Source organism: Oppia nitens, unplaced genomic scaffold, assembly GCF_028296485.1.
Source record: "Oppia nitens isolate AA-2021 unplaced genomic scaffold, nextdenovo-longstitch-racon4-pilon3 scaffold7_pilon_pilon_pilon, whole genome shotgun sequence".
Taxonomy (NCBI): Eukaryota; Metazoa; Arthropoda; class Arachnida; order Sarcoptiformes; family Oppiidae; genus Oppia; species Oppia nitens.
This window is the reverse complement of record NW_026533251.1, coordinates 3,950,982-3,976,886: the sequence shown is the minus strand read 5'-3', so window position 1 is coordinate 3,976,886 and position 25,905 is coordinate 3,950,982. Positions and strand designations below refer to the sequence as shown.

The 25,905-nt window shown below is 23.9% G+C and overlaps 3 protein-coding genes across 3 annotated transcripts; 2 read left to right on the top strand and 1 right to left on the bottom strand.

The window, feature by feature from the left end:
- Positions 1 to 3,495: 3,495 nt before the first annotated feature.
- Positions 3,496 to 5,465, top strand: LOC128963041 (acetylcholinesterase-like). Its single transcript, XM_054309496.1, has 3 exons — positions 3,496 to 4,074; positions 4,136 to 5,212; positions 5,291 to 5,465. Exons 1-3 carry the CDS (start codon positions 3,596 to 3,598, stop codon positions 5,457 to 5,459), a joined length of 1,725 nt encoding a protein of 574 aa, XP_054165471.1. The 5' UTR covers positions 3,496 to 3,595; the 3' UTR covers positions 5,460 to 5,465.
- Positions 5,466 to 6,677: 1,212 nt separating this feature from the next.
- On the top strand, positions 6,678 to 10,907 carry LOC128963720 (beta-1,4-glucuronyltransferase 1-like). Its single transcript, XM_054310233.1, has 6 exons — positions 6,678 to 7,150; positions 8,794 to 9,608; positions 9,678 to 9,742; positions 9,883 to 10,047; positions 10,202 to 10,304; positions 10,837 to 10,907. Exons 1-6 carry the CDS (start codon positions 6,678 to 6,680, stop codon positions 10,905 to 10,907), a joined length of 1,692 nt encoding a protein of 563 aa, XP_054166208.1.
- A 9,987-nt stretch (positions 10,908 to 20,894) lies between these two features.
- LOC128963719 (uncharacterized) lies at positions 20,895 to 24,004 on the bottom strand. The gene is made up of 2 exons (XM_054310232.1): positions 23,982 to 24,004; positions 20,895 to 21,858 (listed from the first exon to the last, which is right to left on the bottom strand). The coding sequence occupies exons 1-2, from the start codon at positions 24,002 to 24,004 to the stop codon at positions 20,895 to 20,897; spliced, it is 987 nt and encodes a 328-aa protein (XP_054166207.1).
- Positions 24,005 to 25,905: the final 1,901 nt, after the last annotated feature.

Below are 25,905 nucleotides of genomic sequence, written 5' to 3'. Positions count from 1 at the left end.
TTTATATTCATACATTAAAAATTTATTCTATTAATTAGTTTTAGTATAATAAAATAAAAATAATCTAAGATATTAAAATAAACATATAATTTATTATTTTAATATTCAGTATATACTATATAAAGTATAAAATTTAATAAGATAATTAATAATATACAATAAAATCAATATAGAATCTTACAACATATTTAATTAAAATAATAATAAAATTACATTAATTGGTTTTAATTATTTTGCTATAATTGTATAAAATTATTTATTTATTTTATTGTTTGAAGCATTATAACAGTATAATTTAATATAAATGTAAAAATCTATAAAAAAATAAAAATAATAAATATATAAAAATATTAATAATAGTCATATTATAATAATATAAGTAAATTTTAACCGCAATAAGTGTTGATTTATTCAATTTAGCGAAACCACCGATAGTTAGACACAAACTGTCCGTATTTGCCATCACTTGCTTACAGACCAACCATTCAATGTATTGTCTATTAGTCAGTCCATTGACTAACAATCGGTCAAATAAGACATTAAATCGTTTAGCCCTGACTTCAATAGTACCGCATATACAACAAGCAATTGATAGATCAATAATAGAGTAAATTATAATAAACAATACGACTATTAACTGTGTATCAAAACTATTGAATTTAATATAAACTACACTATTGTATATACTATACATAATTAGTTGTATATTAATAAATATTTGTATTAATAATATATAAGACAGACAATTATCAATTTGATTCATCAAATGGTTTAGTTTAGTAATAATTTTTACTGTTTTATGTAATTTTAGCGAAAGCCCATTAAATATTTTGTCTTTTGAATAATAAAAAATAAATAAAAATAATAATTATAAGTTAATTATAAAAAGATAGAAAATATTAATAAAATACCTTTTGATAATTTTATATTGTTTTTATAGTCAAGTATTAGTTGGTTATATATTTTACAATAATAGTGTGATATTAGTAAACATAATAACGTTAGTAGACATTGATAAACAAATTTATTAATTATTAATATACAATTAAATAGTCCTAAATAAATGTCTATCTGAATATATTTTATCATTAATACTATTGATATGGAAATTATTGAAATTAAATAAGTTATTAGACTTATTTGGATCAACAAATTATTGTTGTTGTTTGAAACATTAAAATTACAATAATATTTATAGTTGACTAACTTAGCTATTAGACTAATTAAATTGTACAAATTTTTGCTATTGACAAAAATTATCAAGATAATTAGTTGTACTAAATGAACTAGGTTATTTATTGTGTGAAATATTGTATGAAAAGCTATATTATAATTACGATAATAAATAAATAGTTTATAATAAATACTACCAATAAGTATACAAAATATTATTGCATAAATATATCCATAATATAGCCAATATTTGCTCCTTGAAACTTTAATTATACAATTATTATTAGTATCACTAACTGATCTAGCTAGTTTTAGACCACCAAATGTTATACCAAATATCTTAAATATATTTATTAATATAACTATATATTTAATTTTAATAAACATACTAGATAATGTTAGTATTTTAATTTACAAATAATATTATATATATATCTCTAAAACTTATAAAAATACAAATGTCTAATAAAATATTGTAAACAAGATAATAGATATTAAATTTTATGACAGTTTTATGAATAATAGCATATTTTATTAAATAGTTATTTTACTTTATTATTAAAATAAATTAAAAAACTAAAACTAAAAAATAGTCTTTTTTTATAATATTCTATTATAATACAATAATAAGTTTACTTTATATAATAAAAATTGTTTTTTATAAATTAGTTTTAGTAAACTAAAATGAAAATGAGCTAGAATATTATTAATAAAATATAATTAATTATTTTTCTTTACACTATATAATGTATAGATTAATATATAATACTTACAAATTTAATAATGCTTTTAACAAATAATAATATTAATTTGAATAATAATGAAATGAAATAATTAATATAAATATTAAAATTAATAAAAATTGTTTGAAACATTATAGCAGTATAATTTAATATAAATGTCAAAATCTATAAAATAAATAAAAATAAAATTAATATACTATAATAAAGTATTATTTAAAAATATGAATAAAATTTTAACCAAAATAAGTGTTGATTTATTTAGTTTAGCGAAACCACCGATAGTTAGACACAAATGATGACAAATGTAGCCAATGATAAATAAATAAATTAATTATTATTACTGTATAAAATTTGACAGTGCAATATAAATGTTAACATGGACAAATTTTATGAAAATTACTATTGCTATTGATAATATAAAAATTATATATGATATAATTATAATTATTATAAATTTTTGAATATGAATTTGAGTTTACAATGATATCTATTGTTAACTAGTTTATCAATTATACAATTTAGTTTGTAGAATGTTTTACTATTGATAAAAATTATTTAGATAATTATTATTACTAAATGAATTAAGCTATTTATTATATTCATTGTATTAAATATTGTATGATTAATATTGTTATTATTATTGTAATAATAAATAAATAATTTATAGTAAATGATACCAATGAATACAAGATTTTATTGCAAATACTGTTTTATGTTTTATTGAAAATATAATGTTTTAAATTATTTTAATTATTATATTTTATATATTATTATTTTTTAAAGAAATTTTTTAACCTTTTAACAAAAATTATTTTTAGTTTATTTAATTATATATAAAATTAATTGAGTCATATTATATAAATTGGATTTAGCAATATCATATTTATTTTGAAACATTAAAACTAAATTATTATTAATATATTAATATAATTTAGTTTAAATTCTATGATAGTATTATTATAATATAATTAAATTATTTTAAATGTATTTTAGATAAGTTGTAATAAAATAAAAATTTACTAAAAGTAATCATTTTATTTAAAATATACAAGTATAAAACATATTAGTTAAGTATATCAGTTAATTAATAAATAATAATTATAATAAAATTAAAAAATAAGTAATAATAATTATATAAGTAATTGAAAATAATAATTTAGGTCAAATGTTGTATTATTTAGATTTATAAATAATATATAATAATAGACTTTATTTTTTTATACAAGTAATACAATTAAAACAATATATGATAATAACTAATAAAGCATTAATTAAAAAATGATAATCATATATAATTTTATATTTTTTGAAATGAGTCATATATACTATATCAAAACAGTAACAGTAAAATTAATACTGTATCTGTATAAGTATCAGTAAATTATATAAAGCAATTATAAATCCATATAATCACTTATATGGTATAAGTAATGTATATGTATTAATCATTAATTGCGAAAAAAGATACAGTAAAGTATGTATCGATAATTAGTTTATTAGATATAATGTATTATAATATAATAACTGTTGTCAAACTTTAGTTAATATAATACAAAGTATATAATACTTAATAATTATGTGTTGAAAATATTTTTCGTTTTGTATTAGAAATACAGTACTTTTTATTTATTATAGTTTTTAATTAGAAAAAAATAATTATTTTAATTTTTGTGATTACAATGTTATTAAAATCATTAGTTGTATTACTATTATTGATAACATTAAGCACTACTGTTATAGCCCGTGATGTATCGGTAACGATAGAAAATGGCCAAATCAATGGTCGCACCCAAACATTCAATGGTACCGAACTTGAAGTCTATTTAGGCATTCCATACGCCGAACCACCGGTCGGTGCGTTGCGTTTCAGGCGTCCGGTTTCGGCTAGAAAATGGTCGAAACCGTTCAATGCTTACCAATGGCCTAATGCTTGTCCGCAACAAGAGTTCGGTTTGCCGACGATGTACAACAAAAACCGTAGCGAAGACTGTCTACAACTCAATGTTTTTACTGCCAACTCGTCGGTAACTACTAACCCGAAACCGGTAATGGTTTGGATACACGGCGGAGCCTTTATTATGGGCTCGTCCAGTGAAATGCGATACAATCTATCAGTGTTGGCCACAATGAATGTGGTAGTCGTGTCCATTAATTACAGGTAATATCATTGTTGTCGATGACTACAATGATAATATCAATTACTTTATATATAATATCAGATTAGGTATGTTGGGTATGCTATATACGGGTACAGATGATGCACCGGGAAATATGGCTTTTTGGGATCAAATACTAGCACTGGAATGGGTTCACAACAATATCCGACATTTTGGTGGCGATCCTCAACGGGTTACATTGTTTGGCCAGAGCGCTGGTAGTATATCGGTTAATACAATGATAATGTCGCCCAAAAGTCGACATCTGTTTAAAAATGCTATTGCAATGTCCGGTTCGCCTCTAATTCACGGTATGATTGCCGAACCGGCAATGAGTTTGAAGTATTGGCTACGACAGGCAAAAGCTGTGGGATGTAGTACTGGTAATAACCATCAGTCGGATAACAATAGTATAAGTGATAGTAATTATAAAATGTCGGCAAAAGTTATTGAATGTTTGCGTCAAATACCGGCCAATAAGTTGACAGAAAATTATACAACATTTGAGATCAGCGGTAGTGTTGATCCGATATTTGTTATCGACGGTACTATCTATACGGGAACGGTTATGGAAATGTTGGAAAGGGGTGAACATAAACACAATTTTAGTCTAATGATTAGCAATACTGAGGACGAGGGATCCATTTTGTTGGCTTCGTTGGTCGACTCAAAGATATTCAATCCGTTTTCACCGAAAAACTTTACGTACGGCGAAGCGTATGACTATTTGAGTAATCTATCGGCCGGTCTATCGGCTAACCATCCTATCGATGGCCAACAAGTGTCCAGACTTTATTTTACTGGTCTATCCAATCGTACGGATAGAGAAACTCTGATCGGTCACATTGGTATAGCTTATGGCGATTATCTGATGACTTGTCCGACCATCCGATTTGGGCGAACACTGTCCGCAGCTAACAAACCGACAACTGGTGTCGCTGTCTATCAGTATTACTATAATAGTAGGTTAGGAAATGAACCCAAAGAGGAAGTCTGTACCAAATGGATGGGTGTCTGTCATGGACTGGATTTATGGCCAGTGTTTGGCATACCGTTCCTTAATAAAGACAAATACGCTGATCGCGAACGAGAAATATCCGGACAAATGATGCAAATATTTACTAATTTTGCAAAATTCGGGTAATTTATCGAAAAAAATAAATATATAAATATATTTTCTGTATAATAAAATTATTTTTAAAAAAAATTAATTCATAGCAATCCGGGTATTGTAGACAACTATAAATGGCCACAATTTTATTCAATGGACAGTCATGTAATAGCGCCGTACTATGAGTTTAGTAATCAACCGAATCCAGTGACTAACTATAAAAACGACTTAAAAATTGATTTTTGTCAGTATTTATGGGATTCACACAATCAATAATTTTTTATACAGTATTTTTAGAAATATACTTATTTTGAAAATATCTATAAATATATGTAAAACATTTGACAATAGTATTACAATTTTTTTTCAATTAATCATAAATTAAATATATGACTTAAAATTAAGTTGAAAAAAATTACAATCTATTTAGTAAATCTAATTAACTTATAAACTATTTTTTTATTATTGATTTATTTATATTTTAAGAGATAAATAAATTACAATAATTTTTATTTTATTTAATATATAAAGTTTATTTTAAATATAAATTAATTTTATTTCATAAACAATTGTCAATTTTATTTAGGTTATAGAAAATATATGTCATTTCATTTATTATTATTTTTTAAATAAAAATATTACTTAAAAAATATAATATCTATAATAATGATAATTAGATGTTTAAACAGTGACAATGATTGTTAATTTTTACAATTTACTTTATTTAATATACTTAATATGAATTATTAATAAAATTATATTTATTTTAAAAAATTCAATTATTTGTTATGTATTTTGTGTCTGTATTTTAAAAAAATAAAATAAATATTATTTAGAACTAAATGTTTATTAAAAATAAATTATCCAGGCCAGTTAATTCATATTTAAATATATTTTTATTGATAATAATCAGTACATTATTTGTTATTGTTGTTTATAATTTGTTAATTGTTTGCACAACTATTATAATTATTAATATCAAACCTATGAATGGCAATCAATTAGTATATAATAAAACAACATTTAATAATACACTAAAAGTCAATAATAATGTATATTATTTTTTTTTAAAATATAAAACATGTTTTTTGATTAAATTTTAAATTTATTTATTTTTTAAATAAAAATAATTAGTCTAAAACAAATGGATATATATTCAATACAACAACAACAACAACAACAACAAGTAATGACCATGGTATTAAAAATAATAAATTTATAATAAAAAATTACATTGGCAATTTAAATCAACAAATTATAAGTATGAGTTTAGACTATAAAAATAAATAAATATTAAACATTTAGTTTATTTCATATATCACATAATACTAATAATTAATAATATTTGCAGTAAATTAATAAATAATTTAATAAACATAACTATAGTATTGTATTATATTGTTATTATTTATATATTATTTATATTTATTAATTTTTTTTACAAATATTATAGATTATAACAGAAATAATACTAATAATAATAATACTTATTATATGACTACTAAACAAACCAAACGAGTGGCACATGTGTTACGTAATAGAAAAATATATACCGAAGTGACGGGTAATATAATTTGGTGGACATCCGAACAGAGAGGACAGTATACTGTGCTTAACAATTATATTCTCGGAGCCATAGATCCCGATCCAGTCAATCAACCGACAACATTGACTACACAGTCGACATATGAAACTATCGATCACGTGGTTAAACATTGTCGTCTATTTCGGGGACCTCTATCGGTGGCCGTATACGCACCGGGAGATGATTTTCCATTGGCTATCAATTTGATATACTTTTTACGGGAACAGTGCAGTCCAATAAATAGGTGTATCTATTTGCATGTAACATGGCATATTGTTTACGATAGCGAGCACCCACCTTATTATGATGCAGTAGGTGTTAGTGGCTCTAGCATAACGTTTCCCGAAAATTATGTGGGCAGTTTTGATTGCAAACACGATATGTATAGCGATATTGTCGACAGATTTTACCGAAATTACAAATCAGATCACAGGCTAACATTGCCGATGAATGTGTGCCGATCGGTGTCCCGACAAAATGCCCCGACCCGTCAAGTGGTACCCATAGATATGGATTGATATCCATCTAAAGTGTTGTACAACAATACTGTTCCTAAATAGTCTAAATTAATTTACAATACAGTATTTGACTATTAATTATAAAATATAATATTAATTAAAAATTATTGTAGATTTGATTATAAGTTTATAATTATTTTATATTAATTAAATATACTGTATTATTTATTTATTTATTAAACATACTTTATAATTATAGTTATTAACTATTTTATTGAAATAAATAACACAATAATAAAAAAATTATTATAAATATAGCTATGAAAATATAATACTAAAACTAATCTGAAAAAGTTATACAATATAAAAAGTTATACAATTATTTTTTAAATCAATCAAATCAATAATTTTTTTTATTTATTATTTATGGGTTACAGTAAATGTTTGAATAATAATAAAAATAAATTTTTAACTATTAATAAATTAATATACTTTATAAAATTGCTAATAATAATAGTTTTTATACTAGTTTTTGATAGATATCACAATTATAAATAATATATATTTACAAAAATACACTTTAAATACAAAATTTTAAGTATAATTATTTTGTTATGTTTTAAAAATAATTTTAATAGTAATTTTCATTATTAGTTTTTAAAACCAGTAATGTTAAAATTTTATTATTTAAATATGAATTTATTGATGATAGAAATTAACACGATTTATCTAATAATAAATATGCAAACTATTTAGTAAATTATAGTTTAATAATTAGTCTATAATGTAGTAAAACATTTATATTTAATATTTTAATATATAATAACATTAAGATAGTTTTAATTGTGTTTAACTCGTTAATTGTCACGTAATAATTATTAATGATTGCAATTATTATTGTATATTATAAACTTCAATCAAAAATTATTTTGTTTATACCAACAATAAAAAATATTGTATTTTTTAATGTAATATAATAATTATATTATAACACTAATTTCTAAAAATAACTAAAACTAAATATTAAAAATCTATATATCTATCAAATTAAAACTAAAACTTAAAAATTACATAACAAATAAAATGTTATTTAAATCTTATAGTTATTTAAGTTTACTATTGAGACCATATATAAGATCTCTATGTCGTACAGTAGTGCCGGTACTGTTCATTGCAATTGTTATTATACTAATTGAAAATATAATATTAAAATCATTGATTGAAGTGAATGATAATAAAAATACTACTATTATTTATAGTAGTAATTATGGCCTAAATAGTAAACTTGAACCAATTCAAGTCAATCAAAATTATTTAGTTGACAGCAATTTGAATTTTTGGCAACAGGTAAATTATATTATTATTATAAATATTTTGTTTGTATTGTCAAAAATTATTAAGATAATAAATAATTATTAATTTTTTTTAAAATAAAATTTTAGTACAACAAAAATATCAATAATAATAATGACATTTATAATAATAAGATCAATGATAATGATAATGATAAGGAAGTCGATAATAATAATAATAACAATAATAATAATAATGACAATTATGATAACAGCAATGTTAATGTAAAAATTCAATCAATATATGGTGACCAGATGACCACAAGTATCCAAATGTCTAGCAATGATATTACTACTACTACTAAAACGACTACTAGTAGTAATACTATTATTTGGTGGACCCGTCAAACACGTGGTCTGTACACTGTATTGAATAACTATATACCGGCCGATCTGGACCATTACGATCAATTGGACACAAGCGTTACCATGACAACCCAGGGTACCTACTCGTTTATACATCACATTGAACACCAGTGCCAGCGCTGGGAAGGGCCCATATCGATGGCCGTCTATGCACCGGGCGATGAGTTTGCATTGGCCATAAACTTGATCTACTATATGAAACAATGTAGCAATCCGTGTGTACGCACCCGTACCACTTGGCATCTCGTCTACGACACATTGTACAGTCCTGCACGACCTGCTGGAGGAGCTGTCAATACTAGTTTCCCTGATAGTTATCTAATAGCATTTAACTGTTCAGAATCCTATCAGCAGATTATTGACAAATTTAATATCAGCCAAAACAGTTCACAAACATTTAGGTCCGTTCATAAGCTAACGTATCCGATAAATGTGTGCCGAAACGTGGCCCGACTTAATGCCAAAACCCGATACGTTTCGGCCATCGATAGCGAACTGTATCCGAGTGGCGGTTTGGTGTCCGGATTCGTCAAACTTATGGAACGCGAGCGCAATATTTCCCGAAACTATCCCGTAGTCTATGTGATGCCTATTTTCGAAGTGGACGAATCAGTGGCGGAGGCGCCCACTAATAAGTCAGAGCTAAGTAAGCTTATGGCTAAAGGTATGTCCCATTTATTATAATTTTTATATATAAATAATTATTATATATACAAACAAACAAAAAATTTAGGTAAAGCCGTATTTTTTCATCACTACACATGCGATTCGTGTCAAAGTTTTCCCAATAGAAAACAAGTAATTATTAATTAATAGCATCACAAAAAAAACGTTAAAAACAAAAAATTAATTAATTAAATAATAATTTTTTAAATAATAATTAATATTTTTTCAAAACAAAATTAATGGTTTCTTTTTTAAAAAAAAATAATAATTAGTGGCTTAACTATAAACCTAAAACCAATGACTCGTTGGGCATATTTTTGATAACACAACGCACCCGTATGATGACCTACTGGGAGCCATTGTATATTGGCACCAATAATGAACCATGGTACGATGAACGAATAAATTGGGATGGTAAACTTGATAAAATGACACATGTAATTAATATCATTTTTTTCATTATAAATTATTTACGTAATAATTATTATTATTATAATAATTTAAGTTTTATAAAATAAGATTATTTTTTTTGAAGTAAAAATTGCTTAAACAAAATATAATAGAAAAATAATAATTAAAATGTTTTTTTAGATGATTGAAATGTGTTTACTTGGCTATCGATTGGCTATTTTGGACAATGCTTTTCTAGTACACGCACCTGGTATTAAGCGGTCAGGTAGACAAAATGATCAGGGTCGACAAAAATATATCAATCAAAATAAGCAAATATATTTTAGCAAGCTAAATGAATTTAAACATAAATATGGTCGCAATGATAAATGTTTGTGGTAGAAAATAAAGTAGTTTTACTGCTAATTAATATATCTAAATTTTATAATACAATTAACATAAATTTAAACTAATTGTTAAATTTAAAAAAAAATTATAATTATTACAATCATAATAAAAAATTTTAACTTAACTAACATTAATATTTATAATAAATTTTAATAAAAATTGAATAATTAGAAAATTTTTAGTAAAAAAAACTTTATAATTTATATAACCAATGTAATGATTAATAATAATAATAAAAATCTAGTAATCTATAATTTATTAAGTAAAATCAGTAAAATATAACTATAAACAAAAAAAAATAAGTTATTAAGTTATATTAAACTATAAAAAATACAATATTTTAAAATATATATTTATAACTAAAAAATCAAAAAAAAATACAGTATTGTAAGTATAAATCCTATTATAATTGTTATTATAATTTATAGTTTTTATTGTTGTCTTTCCCAATGCAAAACTCTACAACACTGTGAGCTCTCAGATCTTACCAAATAATTAAGTTTATATATTATTATTATGTAATAATTATAAAAACCAATTATTATTATTATAATGAATAACAAAAATAATAATTTAATCATAGATTTAATAGTATTATATTAAATCAACTTTATTGTTAAAATAATTTTTAAAAATATAATTACAATAGTTAACTACATTTTATTAATTATATTATTAATCCACTTTTTACAATATGTTTATGTATTGTACTTATATTTTAAAAATTAATCAAAGTAACTTTAAAAATTATTATCAATGATACGCTAAAATTTAAACATTTAATAATAATTATTATTATGTATAATCATATTATCAGTACTAATATTTATTATACTTATTGCTAGTAGTTATTCTGACTAAAATAATTTATATAGTGATTATTATTAATAAGATTTATCAATTTATTTAATTAAAATTTTTAAAAAATTATTTAAAAAATATAATTTACAAAAAGTATAATATCTAAGTGGATAAGGTATTATTATTAAGTTTGATTAACAGTTTTTTGTTGTTGAAAAGTTTATTTAATATCTTAAACATTAGTTTATAATAAATAATTATTTATAAAAAATACAATTGTAATTTTTTTTTTATAAATCTTATTTGATGAAAATAATACCATTATTGTTAATAAGTTAGTTATATATTAATAGTACTGTATTTTAAAATGCAAGTAGATTAAATGTTTATATCAATAATTTAAACATTATATACTAGAAATGTTTTCTAATGTAGAAAAAAATAAATATAAAATAATATGCTTAAGAATTAAATTAGTTTTGAAAAATAAAAATATTTTAACTTTATTTTTTCAATATTTTTACAATTAATATAATAATATTCAATCAGTCAATCCTAAGTTGTTGTTGTCTTTCCCAATGCAAAACCCTACGACACATATCGGCAAACGTGTTGTTAACTATTTCGACAATAGTCTCATTATAAGTGTAGGCAATGGTATGATATCCATGCATACACCAACCGCTATGTGCAAAATAGTTGCCCCGAATAAATGTATGTATCGTATAGTAATCACTATCCCATTTCGGATAATACATGGCAAACAGTTTAGGACATACCTCCGATTGTATGCCAAACGGATTACCATCGATAACGTTAATAACGTTTCGGTGTTTCTGAGCCAACTTACCGGGCAGTTCGCCGCCCGTATAGAACCACAAGTCGGCTCTATAATCGTGAAACGAGTCGATCCATATCTTAATAAACCGGGCGTTTCGGTGAGCTATCATTGCTTGCGGACCGACACTCGGTTCGCTATCTTTGAAAGTCAACTGAAATGTCATTTCATAGTTGCGAAACTTGTGCAGACTTTTGACAACATAGATATCATTGTCTAGAAATATGCCCCCAAAGTGTGACAAAACCATAATACGGGTTATGTCTGCCGCGTGAAAGTTTCTATATCGACGACTAAGTAGTTTACCGAAAATATGTATCGGTTTTTTAATTTGATGTAATATTAATGTAGTTGTCGTGTGTCTAATCAAACTGACCAATTGACTGTAGTAATGACCAGTCAATCGGTTACAATCGCAGTGAATCATAATGACTGCCGGTCTATGATTTTTCAGTACCGATAACAATGATATAAAGTGTATGAATCGTATTTCATGTATTGTAAACAATATCTGGTGTACAACGTCGGGCACTATAGGCTGCGGATACCGGTCCACTGGTCCGTCAAATTTAAGTAACTGGTGGTCATCATTGGACAGATTGGCCACTAATTGTTTAGCCACTGATAGCCTAACGTATCGGTCGAGTAGAAGGTGTTGTTTATTGTTATTTATCTGAAATTTTTCACTATTTTTAATAATATGTGGGATTTTAAGTTTTACAAATTTATTTGATTTATATGTTATTATATTTATAGTATAATAGTAATATAAACCAATTAATGTAATAAGACATAGTAATACTATTAATTTAATCATAAAGTAAAACTTAATTTTTAAAAAAACTATTGTTAAAATAATAAACTAAATAATTAGTTGTTTTCTAAATAAATATTATTACTGTTAACTATATCTATTATGGTATAATTTTTGTTAAATAAGTAAAAGTAGTAATAATTAATAGTGATTAGTAATATTAAATAGGCTAATATTTATTATTAAAAAAAATATTATAGATGATATGCTAAAATATGTTTAAGCTAAAAAATGATTTAATTAATAATTATAAAGCATAAAAACTATTTTATTATTTTTATAATTGCTATATAATGATAAAAATTAGTTAAAAACAGTTTTTAGTATTATTTGGTTTTGTTAATTAAATTTAAAAAAAACTAATATTACAAATTAAAGATTTAAAAAATTAAAAAATTAATAATTTCTTATAATATCCTATCCTTAATGTAGTTGTCTTTACCATTGATTAATACAATGACACATATCGGCAAATGTGTTTTTAACCGTTTTGACAATTGTCTCCTATTTAATACAAAACAGTTGTATTAAATCCATGCATACACTAACCGTAATCATGGAAATCAATTGCCCCGAATAAATGTATGTATCGTAATAGTAATCCCTATCCCATTAATGATAATACATGGCAAACAATTTAGGACATATCTCCGATTGTATGCCAAACGGATTACCATTGATAACGTTAATAATGTTTAGATGTTTCTGAGCCAACTTACCGGGCAGTTCGCCGCCCGTATAGAACCACAAGTCGGCTCTATAATCGTGAAATGAGTGGATCCATATCTTTATAAACCGGGCGTTTCGGTTAGCTATCAGTGTTTGCGGACCGACATAAGCTAACCGATGGTCACCGTCTTTGTAAGTTAAATGAAGTGTTAGCTCATAGTTGCGAAACTTGTGTAGACTTTTGACAACATAGATATCATTATCAAAATATATGCCACCAAACTGTAACAATACGGTAATACGTGTGATATCTTCCAAATGATACTCTAAAATATTAACATTAAGTGGTTTACCGAAAAAAATGTGTCGGTTTCTTGATTTCACGTAATATTAATGTAGTGTTTGTGTAGGCAATCCTACGTAGCACTCGTTCATAGTAATGACCAGTCAATTGGTTCAATTAAAAACCAATTAATATAATTACTAATAATAAAAATATTAATTTAATCATAAATATTAATAATGTAGAATTAATAAGTTATAAATAGAGCATTTATTTCACATATAACTTATATTTTTAGTGATTAAAGATATTAACAAAATAATTAGATATATAAGCAATTGATTGAAAACTGATTATTATAGCAAAAGTTTTAGTCACATAAACACATATAACAACATATTTTAAAAGGTAGTCACATATTATCAAATATAAGCACATATTTTGCATATAACTATAATATAATGGATAATAATAGTAAAAATACATTTTTATTATGTTTTTTTAGTATATGTATTATTTTTTTCAATATTTTAAAATAAAAAAGCATTTTATTTTTATTTAATGTATTATACATTATTACTATTTCATAATTTTAGACAAATACTGTATCATAATATTTATGTTTTCTAAAATTCTACTAATTTCTAATATCTAATAAAAGACAATAAGATTTAAATATTTATTTGTATTGATTTTAATTTATACTAAGAGTTTAAAAGTTTTGATAAAAAAAAATTAATTTATCATTAATTGTACACAATTTTTAAATTGTTATTAAATATAACCACATATTTTGACTATTTTAACAAAATATAATAATATATTTTTATGTTTTTAAGCAAATATTTAATTCAATAAAACATAAATTTTAGTCACATATATCTAAAGTCACTAGTTATAAACAATATAAAAATAGCAAATATTAGTAAATATTATTACATTAAATATTTTATAATACTTTAATAAATTAATAAAATATTTTTAATTACTTATGTGTAAATACACAGTATTAACTAATGATATGTTAAAATTATGAACTAAATTAAATTGAAAAATCATTTTAATATGTATTTGAATATTTTAATATTTCAATGACTTAAACATTAATTCTTAAAAATAAATTATTTATAAAAATAAATACAATTGTAATTTTTTTTATAAATTTTATTTAATGAAAATAATATTATTAATAGTTATATATTTTAAAATGCAAATAGGTTAACTGTTTATATCATTAATTTAAACATGATATGCTAGAAATGTTTTTCTTATGTAGAAAAAAATTAAATAATAAAAAATATATTTAAGAATTAAATTAGTTTAAAAAAAATATTTTATTTATATTTTTTCAATATTTATATAATTAATATATTAATATTAATAGTCAATCCTAAGTTGTTGTTGATGTTGTTGTCTTTCCCAATGCAAAACCCTACGACACATATCGGCAAATGTGTTGTTAACTGTTTCAACAATTGTCTCGTTATAATAGAGTATATCGGTATGATATCCATGCATACACCAGCCGTGATGATAGAAATAGTTGCCCCGAATAAACATATGTATTGTATAGTAATCCCTATCCCATTGCGGATAATACATGGCATACAATTTAGGACATACCTCCGACCAAATACCAAACGGATTGTTATCCTTAGCATTGGTAATATCCCGATGTGACTGAGCCAACCGACCGGGCAGTTCGCCGCCCGTATAGAACCACAGATCAGGTCTATAATCGTGAAACGAGTCGATCCATATTTTCAGAAACCGGGCGTTTCGGTGAACAATCAGTGTTTGCGGACCGACACTCGCTTTGCTACCTCTGCCCACTTGAAATGTCATCTCATAGTTGCGAAACTCGTGCAAACTTTTGATAACATAGATATCGTTGTCTAGAAATATACCCCCAAACTCTGATAATACCATCGCTCTCATGATGTCTCCCGCATGAAAATTTCTAAACTGTCGACTCAATGGTTTACCGAAAATATGTGTCGGTTTCTCGATTTCACGTAATATCAATGTAGTTGTGTTTATCCGGTCAATCATTTGTACGACACTTTCATAGTAATTGCCGGTCAATCGGTTACAGTCACAGTGTATGACAATGACTGCCGGTCTATGATTTTTCAGTACCGACAGCAACGATATAAAGTGTATGAATTGTATTTCATGTATTTTAAACAGTATTTGGTGTACAACGTCGGGCACTATCCGTTCAGGGTATCGGTGCGCCGGACCATCAAATTCAAAGTCCTGGTACTCGGCATTAGCCAATTGGCCGACCAATTGTTGGGCTAATGCCAGACTAACGTGTCGGTCAAGTATAATAGTTTGGCCATTGTTTTGCCGATATTTATCAATTTGTTGTGTCAACATTTTATGTCGTGCCAACCCTTGAGGTCCGTATATCGGTAACGATATGATGTAGTAAACTGTAAATATTATAAATAAAATTATTAACACTTTTAGCTTGTTCATTTTTGTTGTTTTTGTAGTAATATAACCAACAAACAAACAAAAATTATTAAATAATAGAAAATTTTCAAAAAAATATCAATAATAAATTTATAATGTAACAAAATGTGACTTTATGTCACTAAATAATTTTTAAAAATATAAAAATAATAAAATTATACATAAATTGTTTACATACCGGTTAATATTAAATATTATTTAGTTTATTAAAATCGTGATACTGTATAAAATAAATTTTATTATATAATATTTTGAAGCTAATGCATACAAAACGTGTTAACAAATTATAAACATTTATATTATGAATTAATAATAATATATGATATTTAATATTTTATACATGTTTTATGATTTGATTTAAATTTAATATTACTTATAAACATTATAATCAAAATATAAATATTTAATGTATTTATATTTAAATAAAACTATGTAATTTAATATTGATGTAATAATTTATTAATAGATAATATAAAATATTTATACAAAAAATACATTATTAAACTTTAATTAAATTTTTTTATAAATTACTATCAATAACTAAACTGATACTTATTTAATCGATTTTTATATTAACTTAGAAAAAATTCATAATAAAAGTTGTCATCAATATTGTAAAAATGTTATAATAATTATAAGGCGTTGTTCACATATTACGTTAGCACTTGAGGGGAGGGGGGGGGGTCGGCCAAAGCGAACTTTTGCGAACGAGGGGGGAGGGGGGGGTAAAGTCTATAAGAACGTTCGCATTTAAATAATGAATGAATTTAAGGGATTAATTTTGAGTTAACTTATTCCTTTGATAAACGGTTTAATAACTAATTTTGAATAAATATATGACTTTTGAATAATAATTATTTATTTTATTATTTGATTATTTTAAAAGTGAAAATAATTTTATAAAATATTCATTTAAATGGTGGGGGGTTAAGGACATGCGAACGTAATTTTTAAATATCATTACATGCGAACAATTGCGAACATAGGGGGGGGTCTAGATTTTTAAAAAACTGCGAACGTAATATGTGAACAACGCCTAAGTATTTCAAGTTATTTGATAACTAATTTCTTTGATAATTTTCTAATTAATAAATAGATTTGTGTTTTGAAAAATAACTAATTTATAGTACAATATTTAAAAAAAATAATAATTTAGTTAATAATAGTTTAATAATAGTTAATACTTTAAATAGTTTGGACACTTATTTTTATTCATTAATTGAAATAATATTGCTATCATTTTTCAACACTAAATTTGTGACAACTTTTCACTAATTAGTTGAAAACTTTTTGTCAAAACTTTTCAATTGATTTAATTGATTGAAATTACTATTCAATTCACTCAATATCTCATTTATTGAACATATTTTTAAAAAATAATTATTTCTATTATATATGATAGTAGTTATGGCAGTAGGATAACGGAGGTCCACTATAACGGAAATGGAATTAAAATAGTTTAGTTCAATAATATTGATAATCATATTTAAATAATTATAATTAAAAATAATGTTTATTAAAAAATAAATTATAATATAAATAATTAAAATAATAATTAATATTTAATTTTGTCCCCATTGGCCGCAATGCAGTCTTCTATACTGCGCGGCATCCTTTCAATGAGGGACTTCAGATGTTTGGGAACAATAGGTGACCGAGCGATCCGGGTCTTTCTCGAGTTCGGCCTTCATTATAGCGAGAGATTTTCAATGGGATAAAGGTCTGGATAAAAGGGTGGCCAGTCCAAAACTGTATACCCCTCGTTCTCCAGTCATTCCCGTTTGTAGCGGACTTTGTGCCGGAGCATTGTCTTGTTGAAAGACAAATTCATCTGGGTATAATACCCAGATAAATTACATGTGCTCCGCAAGGGTGAGTTGGTAACCCTCGACATTACTAGACCCCCTAGTCAACGACAAGTCCTTTGTTACCGATATGAACCCCTTTGCTGTTGTGACCCCCGGCTCCAGTGACATAGGAGTGTTCTTCGAGCCTCCTCTTCTGGTCCACACTTATTATTTTCTTTGCTTTTAAATGGAATTTTAAAATGTTTTATATATCATGTGATATATCAAAATAAAGGATTTTAATCCATTATTTAAATATTTATTAATAATCTCCATATATTTTAAGATATAAAAGTTTATGAAGTTTAAAAACTTATATTTTATCAATATATTTGAATTAAACTGTATAAGCATAAAATCATTTACAAAAAATTAAAAAATTAATACAGTTTATTATACGATTGCTTATATCGGCTGGGATGGTTTTACTTAACATTAATTTATTATTATTATTATTATTAATTTTTTTTGAATTTATTACAGCATGCCTTGCCCAACAATGTTGGTATAATATTTATCCAATCATTTAACATATGTAATTTATAAAATATAAAATATACTAGATTTTTTATATTAAAATTTATAAAAATTATCAACATTTGTTGTTCTTTACAAAGCGATCGTTACTTTTAAAATATTTATTACATTTTTCAAATAAAATTCATTTTTACTAGATTATTAATGAAAGTAAATACATAAATATATAAGGCGAGACTTCAGTACCGCTTCACGGCCATGACGAATAAAGAAGTATCGTGCTATTGACCCTAAATATTAATCAATAGGTTATATATACATATCTAAAGAGATTACCTAGATTAAAAGATTTATCGTACAGTATACTACACTATCTACATTATATTATAATAAAGTTAGTATATATTGATTAGGAGTATAATATATTTTTGCTGATTTATTTCAGTATATAAAATATATAATTACATTGTTAGTTAGACAGTCATTGATTCATTAATTCAATTATGGCTTATAATTTATTTTGATTAGGCCAGTTGTTAACCAATAAAGAAAGGACGTACAACTTTCTTCGAAACAACAAGTTGCTTCCCCATCCGACACAAGAAACAATATGTGGATTTAACCAAAGCCGTGGTGAATGCACACCAGACTTGAATGGTGATCGGCACTGAAGATGGAGATGTCAAAGAGCCCATAAAGGTTGAAATAGGGGAAAGTCTGCTACAAATCAATTGCTGAAAATATATGGATTGCATTTGAAAATTTGAAAAAGAAGTCAATCCATTAAAGGTAAAAAATTTGTGATTATTTACAAACAATACATAAATAAATCAATTATCTGTTATAGGTTATTTTTTTAACTTATTGTTTTGCAAATAAGTTAACATATGAAGATGCTACTAGAGCTTTTAATTAGATGCTCCTAATTGGTGAGAGAATGAGTACAACATAAATGGAAACAGTATGTGATTGGTATCAGTACTGTCAGGTCATATTTGCCGCACGACGCCAGAATAGCTGAAGGCAAATTGGGTGGTAAGGACAGTGATGACAACGATGTTATTGTTGAAATCTATTAATCAAAAGTTGATAATTAAAAATGTGATGTTGGAAGGATTCGGGAGGGTTACTGGTTCTTTGAATAAGTCGAAAGAGATACCAATAGTTGTCTATTGATCCAATGCACTGACACAAAGAGATACAGTAACTTTAATTCCAATCATAAAAGCCAACGTCTAACCGGGATCTAGGTTTCTGGAATCCAGGATCAGGAAACAGGTTTATTGTATTGTACTATTTATGTATTATATGAATGTAATGTAATGTACTGAACAAAATTATAATGTTTTTCTCCCCTCTTTATTTTTATTTAAAACAATAGAGAACAATAGATGGCGCCTATATTTAGTCTATACCTAATACTACTTTCATAACAACTAAAAAAAATATTGTATTATTCTTATTGAGTATTATTATTGAATAATTATCTATTAATTTATAATAATATTCTATTGTTAATCAATAACTTATATAACCTTAAATATTTATGAATTGCATAATAGTTAATTAAGTTTTTATTTTAAAAATATTATTAATAAATATTATTCACTAATTTCTTGATAATAGATAGAAAATAAAATAATTTATAATTAAAAAAAATAAAATAAAATTAAAAATAAATTATTTAAATTCATTCTTTTTATTATAAATATTATTATTATTATCTAAAAAGTATATAAATAAGTCAAATATATTATTTATTTGAAATTATCTCAAATAATTTTTTTGTTAAGTATTTTTTTTGTACTAATTATTACAATACAGTATTAATTATACTGAAAACTATTAACTAGTTTAATGTTTATATAAAAATAACCAAATGATGTGACAATTTTTTTTAAATGTATAATAAATGTAAAAAAGTATTTTTATAATTTTATAAAACTTTTATTTAGTTATATTAGTTTATTTTATAGTAATTTATTATATTATCAAAAATTATAATCTGTTTATACAATTATTACTTTTTATTTTTAAAAAATATATAAATATAATTATTTTTTAAATTTAGCACACATATAACATTTATTAAATTTTATTAAACAATAAAATAATGTTTAACTTATAATAATTAAAAAACATTAATAATTATAATTATACTAATTGAATATTTATAACTATAATACAAACAATGTATGGTATATAATATATGTAATAAAAACTTTATAATATATTTAAAATATTTATAATAATAACAAATAGATTATTAAATATATTTAGTTTGATTCCCAATGCAAAATCTTACGACACATATCGGCAAATGTGTTGTTAACTGTTTCAACAATTGTCTCGTTATAATACAATACATCCGTATGATAGCCATGCATACACCAGCCGTGATGATAGAAATAGTTGCTCCGAATATACGTATGTATAGTATAGTAATCCCTTTCCCATTCAGGATAATACATGGCATACAATTTAGGACATACCTCCGATGAACAGCCAAACGATGTTCCACTGATAACATTGATAATGTTGCGGTTTTTCTGAGCCAACTTACCGGGCAGTTCACCGCCCGTATAGAACCACGAGTCAGCCCTATAATCGTGAAACGAATCGATCCATATCTTTAAGAACCGGGCGTTTCGGTGAACTATCATTGCTTGCGGACCGACACTCGGTTTGCTATCTTTGAATGTCAACTGAAATGTCATTTCATAGTTGCGAAACTCGTGTAGACTTTTGACAACATAGATATCATTATCAAAATAAATGCCACCAAACTGTGACAATACTGTAATACGGGTGATATCTCCCGCGTGATAGTCTCTAAACCGACGACTAAGTGGTTTACCGAAAATATGTGTCGGTTTTTTGATTTCACGTAATATTAATGTAGTGTTTGTGTAGGCAATCCTACGTATCAGTCGTTCATAGTAATGACCGGTCAATCGGTTACAATCGCAGTGAATCACAATGACTGCCGGTCTATGATTTTTCAGTACCGATAACAATGATATATAGTGTATGAATTGTATTTCATGTATTGTAAACATTATCTGATGTACAATATCGGGTACTATGGGTTGCGAGTATCGGTGCACTAGTCCATCAAATTCTAGATACTGGTGCTTAGCATCGGACAGTTTGGCCACTAATTGTTGAGCCACTGACAGACTAACGTATCGGTCGAGTAGTAGGTGTTGTTTGTTATCATTTATTTCAAATGTTTTACTGCTTATAATTTGTGGGATTTTAAGTCTTCCCAAATAATTTGGTTCACATATTATTATAATATAATAATAATAATAAAAACCTATTAATAATAATATTAATAATAACAAAATTAACTTTATCATAACAATATCATTAATATAATAAATGTTTTGAACAATTTTTTTGAAGTAAATTAATACTAAATTTTTTTGTTAACTAAGTTTAATTTGTGTTAGTATTTTATTTTATTAAATATTTTTAGTAATAGTATAAAATGTTTATAAATAATACACAGTATTAACGATGACATACAAAAATTATGAAACTAAATGAATTTGAAAAAATCATTTTAATTATGTTTATATAGTTTATTATTATTACTATCAAAATATACAGTATAATCATAATACAGTAGTAATATTAATAAATAACAAATACATATATGTATATGAATTCATTATAATTTTATTTTTTTAACAAATAATATATTAATATTTCGTGTAATAATTTTATGTATTTTACCACACCTTGAGGTCGGTATATCATTATTGATATGATATAGTAAACTGTAAATATTTACAAATAATAAAATTAATACTTTTAGCTTGTTTATTTTTTGTTATATTTTTTTTAAAAAATAACAAAGAAACTGTTTTTAAGTAATAGAAAAATTTTTGAAAATATCAATTATATAATTAATGTGATTCTATGATAACTTATATTTTTTGTAAAAACATTTTAAATATTTATTTAGATATAGTTATATAAATATTTTTTATTTTTTTAAATAAGAGATATTGTAAAATATATATGATATTGTATATTATATACAGTGTATAATACAGTATAAAATCTATAAATAATATTTTAAATTAATGAATACAAAACGTGTTAACAAAATATAAACATTTATATTATGAATTAATAATAATATATGTTATTTAATTTTTTTAGAAATAAATGTTTAATAATTGTCTTATTTTAATATTCCTAATAATCATTATTAAAATTATTAAAATATTGTAATATTATATTTATATTACTGTTACATAAAAATATATTATTATTTTTTAAATATGAATTTTGTTATTGATTTTCACATTAGTTTAAAATACAAAATAGAAAACTCAATTTACTTAATAAAATATACAGTGTTATTGTAATTGAAATAAATACAACATTTATTTACCTACTATTGACAAATAAATAATAAATTTATAAATAATAAAAAAAGTGTCATGGCAATATAACAGTATTAATTATTAGCATTTTAATTATTTTTGATTTATACAAAAATAAATACTATTTTAATAATAGTATTTATTTTTGTATAAATCAAAAATAATTTTTATATATTTATATACATTATTATATATAATAGAATTATTCTGTAAATGTAAATAAATAAATAGTTAAATATCAAAATAAGTTTTTAATGCACTTATATTAATGAAAAAAAAGTTAACAATCAATATGATTGATAAATATATTTTTAGTTTATATGTATTGAATTTATTATTATTTTTTTATTTTTGCAAAAACTATTTTTTATAAAACATTAATATACAAATTATATGAAAAAATAAATTTAAATAATAATAATCATAATAATGAAATTACAAACAAAATACGTGATCATGTTTTTCAAAATAATTCTATGGTGTCATCGTATATGTGGACTAACATTTGGTGGCCTAATGTTAGAAACAATTGATGGCAAATCATTGAAAATTATTTCCCAGAAATTTTGGCAATATTATGGTTATTTGGTAACACTATTACTATTAATAGTAGCCAGTACATTTCTATTGCCTAATGTTTTCACATCAATTAACCAATACAATAGTTTTTCACTATTGTTTACAGTTTGTAATTTTTCAATTCAATTATTCTATGTAATCGAAACAATAATAATAACTGTCTATGTAAATATATTTAGCTATAATGATCTAGCTAGAATTTTCAATATATTTTTACAATCACAACAATATGAAAATTCAAGCATGGTCATATCTAAAAAATTTCTATTTATAGTTGTTATATTTTTGGGACATAAACTGTTTTTAGTTTTATCAGTAATAGCTATTTATTTTAAAAATAATACACAACCAACGATAGAACTATTAATTAACTCAACATATTACCTAGTTACATTTATGTCATACATGATTATACCCTTAATTCAATGGTTAACTATACTTGGTAATTTAGCTATTATAGATCAAATACAAGTTGATTTGACCAATGAATATGCTAATAAATTAAATAGTAAGTAGTAATCAATTTATTATTGAGATAGAAAAGTACAAATTTAAAATTAAATTATTTTATATATATTTGTTAATTAAATTTGTTAATTAAACTAAGATAAACCTGGATTATCTATGAAACTAAAATCAGCAAGCAAACGTTTGCTTAAACTTAATCGTGATATCGATAAAATTGATTCCCATATTACTTATATAGTAATGATAAGCGTAATCAAAATGATTATATCATTAATGTTTGGTATTAACGTATTGTGTCGTAACCATCAATATCAGTATTTTCTAAATATGTCGACAATTACGGCAATATTTTGCTGTGTATATGCCGTTATGTTTACCATACAGTGTCTGATATGCGGATCATTGAAACATAAAATACTAGAATTGGCAAAACTTGGCAATTGTTTTGTTATTTCAATTAATATGTCGGACGACGAGCTCAAGGAATGGCATAAATTTCGCGATTTAACAACCGATATGTTGACCACCAATGCTATTGGCTTTACTATTGGAGGATTTGCACCGTTAGATAGATCTACTCTCATAGCGGTATTATATATATTATATAATTGTCCCTAAACTTAAAAATAAATAAATAAATATTAATAGTCATTATCTAATTTAAACAATTTTTTCTGTTTACAGATATTTATATTTGTTTTGAATTATACGGTTATATTAATTCAAACGTCTAGTTAATATATATATATATATATACAATGTTTGTTTAAAAAATGTTTGTCATATTTGGTGTTATAAAATTTTTTTTGAACTTTATTACTTAATTTTTATTAATATGAAATTGTTAATAATATAAATAATATAAGTTATTTTAAAAATAAATTATAATTAAAAATAATAAAATATTGAAATTTATTATTAGAATTTTTCAAGTTTACTTAGCATCAAAAATATTAAACTGTTTTTATTAGATACTTAATTTATATTGTAACTATAGTTTATAAATGGCTATTTTTAAAATTTATTTTATAATTATAATATATAGTCATATTTATTTAATTTATATATTTTATTTAATAATATTTACTTGAATTTTATATTTAATAGTTTTAATAAAAAATTAGGTGCATTTATATCTGTACAATAATATAACTTGTATAAATAAATATTTGATTTATATGTATTTACCGGTAATATAAAAATAATTTTTCTATTTTTAGCTCAATACAGTTTTAAATTATTTAACTTATAATATCATATAATATCTTATAATAATTATTATATAATTACAAATATAGTATAAAATATTATTATTATAATAATTTATTAATATTTTACTTTAACTACTATTATCATATTAATTGCTAATTCTGATTGAAAATGTAATTTTCAAAAAATAATAATTAGTATAGAAAAAATAAAATTTTAAAAAATAATAATCCAATGGCTTCACTATTAGGATTTTTTAAATCATTCTTTATTATAAATACTAATCCAAACCAATTAATTAATGATAGTTTTAATTGTATACAAAAATTTGGTACAAAATATTTGGTAATCGTTCGCTCGATCGACGACTACACCAGTGGACAGCCTATCAAATCAAAACTATATATTGCTATAGTTGTTAGCAAATTATTTTGTCTACTATTCCCCATACGCTATATATTGGCACAGATATTCCTGAACAGTCCAACCATCCGATGGTATCTGTGTCCGACTGGTTACGTATTCGGTAACGAATCGATGGCCAACACATGGATCATATTGTTGACTACTATTACGTGGACCTGCGGAACAATAATCAACTACCAGGACTGTACCGATAGTCTACCGATGC